General features: G+C 43.2%; 1 protein-coding gene across 1 annotated transcript in view; it reads right to left on the bottom strand.

Moving 5' to 3' along the window:
* Positions 1-704: 704 nt before the first annotated feature.
* LOC147441884 (uncharacterized) overlaps positions 705-6000 on the bottom strand; it is a 52088-nt gene continuing 46792 nt past the window's right edge. The window contains exons 4-7 of the mRNA XM_086528283.1: positions 3603-3720; positions 3412-3450; positions 3230-3326; positions 705-2499 (exon numbers count right to left, since the gene is read on the bottom strand). Of these exons, the coding sequence (XP_086384409.1) occupies positions 2444-2499; positions 3230-3326; positions 3412-3450; positions 3603-3720 (310 nt within the window). The 3' untranslated portion in view covers positions 705-2443. The remainder of the gene's footprint in view (positions 2500-3229; positions 3327-3411; positions 3451-3602; positions 3721-6000) is intronic.

Genomic DNA, 6000 nt, shown 5'->3' with positions numbered 1-6000 from the left:
AGGAACACCACTATTTAATACTACAATGCTGTCATTGCAAGTGCTATGGTCAAACAATAACAACCTTTGACCACACAACCTTCCCCATTTTTTTTTTCATTGAACTATCAAGCAATAAATGACAAATCTTTTGTGGATGAGTTTGATTAAACTATCAAGCAATAAATGACAATTCTTTTACATAGTGTTATGTCAAAGGTCCAAAAACGATGTATATTTTACACGTCTGATTCCTTTGTTCATGAAAAAAACACCATTAATCCAAACCATACGATCGTAGTTTCCCGTCACCAATTGCTATCAATGCCAAGGAATATCAACACCTTGACAACCTTAGGGGGGTGCAGAATACTTTTAAGAATGCAATAGTTTAAAAACAAAATTTTCAACCTTAGAACCAACCTGTGATGCCTCCTTGTGTTCAACCATCTCCATATCCACACAAAAATCAAATGTTCAGGCCCTCAAAAAACTCTCATTCACATACACACAAGAATTGCAAGAGTCAAAGCTAAGTGAGGGACATAGAGAAACCCTCACCTCGTTTTACATACCCATTTTGGTATACATTTTGAGGAGCCACAATCTAGGCAAATCGTCTTTGATCTGTCATCATCACAAGGAGTATACTATCCTGCGGCAACCGCCATGGTTAATCCAATAGTGGGCCCGGGGGGGGGTGTTAGGCTGTGTGTGTGTGTGTGTGTGTGTGTGTGTGTGTGAGAGAGAGAGAGAGAGAGAGAGAGGTGGGGGGAGATTCAAGGCACCACAATCTTTGAAGGGAATAAATTCAAAGCACCTTCTTAATCACAAAAATGTATGTGGATACTTCAAGACTCTTACAATGTAAACATCTAAAGGCCAATAAATTTGAAACTAAGAGTATATCATGCAAACTTTCCATCAACGCACAACACGAAGATGCACAGAGCTTCTAACTACAAGGCTTTGCAATCCTTCTACCATCATTGTCTTGAGGACTTCCCCTTCAGTCTTCGACCACCCCCTTATTTGCCAATAGGTACATTGCATTTTCAACCTTTGGTGGCATGTTAGTTGCCTTGTACGCGTTTTGTAGGGCTCGGGTCCCACACCTTGCTCTTTCCTTGGTGGAGCCTTGTTCGAGGGTGCGGAGTTCCACAACCTCAATAACCACGACCTACTCTTTCACAAGAATGCTAATGTTTTCATATGCTCATATATTACATACGATAGAAGACAAAACAACATCAAGCTTGACATAAGCAAACAAACAAACACACTTCCTTGGTCTAAAGCATGGAAATCATTAGTCAAGGTTTCTAGTGCTTGCTACTTGAATGCTTGCTCTTTTTCTTGGAGTTGTGCACCACACCTAATCTGTGGCACTCCCTCTTCTACAAGCTTGTTCTTACGATGTTTATTGATTCGATCCTTGCAAGCAAAAGACTTTGGGATAATTGGAATTGCTTGAAAGGACCTCATCATACATAAGAAACAATGTGTGTGTACAATTCTATGCACACAAGGTGGCAAGGTTATACATGTGCATACAAATGTACATATGTATACACATGTTGCATACAACCCACAAAAAAGCTCTCTCTCTCACACACAACTAGGTTTGCTCATATACATGTTCTATGCAAGTAAAATACTGGTGGAGCGAAATGGAGCCATTTAAAGGACGAATCCCAGAGGAAATAAACACTTCCCATAGTAGCATACGCATCCAGCGTCATGCCTTAAATTAGCTGCCCTTCTTGCTTCTGCTTGAATTACAACAAGGTGCACCCGTCTATTCTCCTTGCCCAAAGTCTAGTGCCCCAAGAGGCTCACCATGTTCAAAACCTCCCTCAGACAATTCTCGAGCATGTTCTCCTCTCCGTCAAAGTCCAGGGGAGGGGGGGCGCCAATCTGGGCCATCCGTTTAGTGGCAGTTAAATTTCGTAATATGAGACCTGCATGCTTCGATGCTTGCCAAATCGGCACCTGGAACGCAAGCTTGTACTGCATTGACACATCAGCACACGGAACCCCATCCATCACTATCAGAAGCTGGAATTTGCTAGCGGGTGGCTGTCGCTGCATGGAATTTGTTGGGTTCAGTGTCGTTGCAGGGATCCACTTCATACGCTGTCGCTGTCTGGCCCCCCTCTCCCTGGACATTTGACGGCCGTGAAAGGACACTCAGTGTCCTTTCCCTACACCATCATGGTCGGGGGTCTAGGGGCAGCCCCTCTCGACCGTCCATCTGCTGCCCTTTCCTTCACAGAATTCAGTCTTGCAGCTGCTGGATCCCAACACCATTCCGTGTTTCCTCACTATTGCTCAAAATCCACATTTAGTGGGCCTTCCCCAGGGTGACACTGAAGGTCTACCTCCTTTCATGCGCCCTTCGCCTCCGTCGGCTGCTGGAATATTTTCCATGCTCCCAATCACAGTCTCACATCAGCTGCCGAAATTAATGCTTCGGCCGACTCATCAGCACAGGGAATATTAGGTTGTATCGAGCATCTCCTGTTTGCCAAGCCAACGCACAAAATTTTGACATGTCAGCACCAATAATAAGGATGTCCATGCTGAACTCCTGCACTATCGTCATTAGACTTTCTGCACACAGTCAATCCACTGTCACACCATTTTGACACAAGGCAACTGTCAACTTGCAGTTTCACTCAAATTATTGGAGCCCGAAGGCATTCGTCAACTGCCATGTACCAGTCATTGCCCGGGAAAGGTCACCAATGCGTGCTCCCGCACGGCTCCCGGCCTCCGCAGGTCGCCATGCAGTCGCTCGCATTACAGGGAAAGGTCACTTGGAGACCTCAAGTGACCTTTCCATACACCATTAGCCTACATCAGATTTCAAGGCAAACAACGAGTATATACGGACTTGAAATATGTCAAAAAGAATGCAGAGATGATATGATCTCCCACAAAAATGTGAGTTGACCAATGAAAGGGAATCTGCTTTGAGCCATAGCGAATATAGAATACATCACATTAAGCAAGCACAGGTTAAAAGAGCATATCCCCCCGGTTGAACGAACACACCAATCTCAGATCAGGAAAGGCCACCCGCTGAGTTTAAGCATTATCACTAATGGGGAGGAAGATGGAAGAACGATAATGGAATGAATCAATGAAATTTTAAGAGTCTCTGCTAAACCACCTGAAACCCACTTTTACAGCTCATAGCTCTCGTTATGGAACTCTTATAAATAACGCGAGTACAGAGAGATCTCACCCAAAATTTGATGGGTTTCAGCATTTTTGTACACCGTTGCTAAGCTGAAAACCAATGAACTGCCATTCTCGAATTTGAAAAGACCTTGGAACCAAAGCTGTGATAACCTCATTCTTCATCCAGCTGCTTCATTCTGCAAACCAACTATCATTCCTTATCTGCCTTCAACCCAAAAAAACTACCAGCAAAACGATGACTAACACTGCTGAAAGGATGAGAGCCTGCATGCACATGAAAAAAAACATCAGACAAAACAAAAACAAGGTCGGAAACCATGTGCCCTTAACAGGCAATCTATAGAAACTTCAAAGAACACAAGCTAGCAAGTTTCTCCTTCGAGTGCGCTCTATGACAGCCCAACAAGAAAAGTCACCATGATAGCAGCAGCAGCAAGGCCAGACCGTTCCCGAGGATCAAACTCGTAATAGTTTGTGAGGTACAAGAAAGCTCCACAGTACCATGCTGGGGGGAAAACGAACCCCAGAATAACCCTGAATAAAAACATACATATAAATGATTCAGCTTGCACACGCTATTACTTGTACAAAACGTAGTGTGCTAGTAGCTAAATATCCACCCTCATCAACACTCAAAATGGTTGAGGTCATATGCAGACCGTCTTTGCAATCTACAAACTGTACAAGCACAGTAAGGCAGTGAAATGGTAAGCCGAGCTGCAACCTACTTTATTGTGTGCACATCTTATAGCAAAAACCAGATTGCTACTGTCATGAGAAAACCGCTTGCACTTGTGACCCTTAGGATGCTCCAAACTCCATACTTCCAATGTAAATTTCTCAACATATTTCAATTACCATATGAAATCCCACGTCAAGCTGTTGTGTCATATCTGGTTGCGATAAGGACACGACAGAATAAGTTAATATGAGAGGGTACTAAAAAAGGTCATCTATACTTCCTGTTTCTCTCTCTTCATTTTCATTCAGTAAAGTAGAAGTGTCCAATTTTACTGCACCCATCTCCTCAGACAGCTGAGGCACCTTTCATCACATATAACAAACCATTGCTCAAGTAGACTTAAACAGTGCTGCTATCTGGCTGTAGTCCCAGAATAATCAAGTTCCCTCAAAAAATTTCTGCTTACTTAACCCCTTAGCATTGGCTAAATTCATGGGCCTTGCAATGCCTACATTTGCTCTCAAATCCAAGCAAGGCGACTCAGCTTTTTCCTATCAATTCCTGTAGCTGCTATTGCCTAATATCAAATTTTAACTTAAATGCTTATGGTTGCTCTCAAGACAACAGCAGTCCATTAATGTTAATTTTCAATTCTCCAAGTTGAATTTACACAACTAGACATGCAATTGAATTGGGTAGTTTAGCATTCAAAACCTGATCTGACCAAATTCAAAGTAATTCATTGAGTACCAAAAAACACATGGTGAGGTTTAACCAGAATCACCCAAGTACTAATTTAAAATATTGATTATAACAGACTGTACGTCCTCAGATGCTGCCCCAACCAAAGGGTGCTACAGAATAGTGGTTGTGGTTGAGTGGTTCATCTAACACATGTCCATAGGCCGTCCAGATAGCTGGGAGATCCTACCACTAAAACATTTCATGGTAACTTGCTTCCTTAAAATCTCAGTCAAACCTGCCTTTTCCATTTGTGCTTCAGAAAATGTACCCACCCAACAGTCCAATCAGCATCCAATACACAACCTAATACCAATAGTCGAGGTGAGAGTAAAAGAACTGCCTTGCCCACGAAGATTGGAATGGGCTGTCAATGGACGCGTAGAGATAGGGAGAGAATGAACAAGAGAGAGTTGCTGAACCAACCAACCAAAGCAATGAATTAATTGATTTACAATGGGAGGTTGGGTTTGCTTATATACTAACCAAAGGAAATTGCCCTACCAAGAATCTTGTTTAATAAGTAAAATAAACACCTAAAAGACATTAATAACTAATATCACATTGGGCATTCACTGGAGATACAGGAACTTTAACACCCGCTCTGCAACTCATGGTGGACATATGTAGGAAGATCAAGTCATCAAAGAAGCTACCACGAACATCCCAGCAGAGGATCCTTTCCACTGGATACACCTAGGATTTGAAATCGCCAACCTGCACCTAAAAAGATTGCCATCTTGAGCACACATGGCCTCCTAGAAAGTTGAACCGTAGACCAGACACACTGCGATGAGCCATTTTTCTTACGAACAAAAAGAATTGGAGCAGTAAAAGGACTTACACTGGGAGGTATAAATGTCACAACTCAGTCACGTGGCTGCCCAGTACACACACACACCCTCTGGCAAGGATTCCCGGCTGCAGGCAGGAATGATGACGTGGCTGCCCTGTACGGATCCGGATCTTGCGATGTTTTGCTGACATGGCAGGCCCGTACGGCACTAGTGGAAAATGCGCTGCAAAGCTGACGTGGCAGATTTTCCATACAGCAGTTCCTACGGCAGTTTTTGGCCTGCTTTGGGCTACGTTGGAATTCTACTCAAGGAGATAGAGAGAAAGAGCTTTTAATTTTTAAGCCTTGCTTTAATTTCCCTAAGAGGGCTTGTGTGAGGAAAACTGAAAGTGCTTTATTTGTGGCCAGCTTTTGATTTTGAAGCTTTTGGGCTCTGCTTTAGCATCCCTTGTAAATCCATATAATAGTGGTTTGGGCTCTCACTTCTCAGAGCATCTGGACGCAGAGTCTAAGAGTGAGTCTGACCACTCGCTTGTACTTTGGGTTGCAGATTAATACAAAAAGAAATACCCAAAGGAGCGCCAGTCTTTGGGGC

Source organism: Adiantum capillus-veneris, chromosome 14, assembly GCF_014529385.1.
Source record: "Adiantum capillus-veneris isolate H3 chromosome 14, ASM1452938v2, whole genome shotgun sequence".
NCBI classification, from domain to species: Eukaryota; Viridiplantae; Streptophyta; class Polypodiopsida; order Polypodiales; family Pteridaceae; genus Adiantum; species Adiantum capillus-veneris.
Note: the sequence above shows the minus strand (reverse complement) of the source record. Positions and strands in the feature narration are given on the sequence as shown.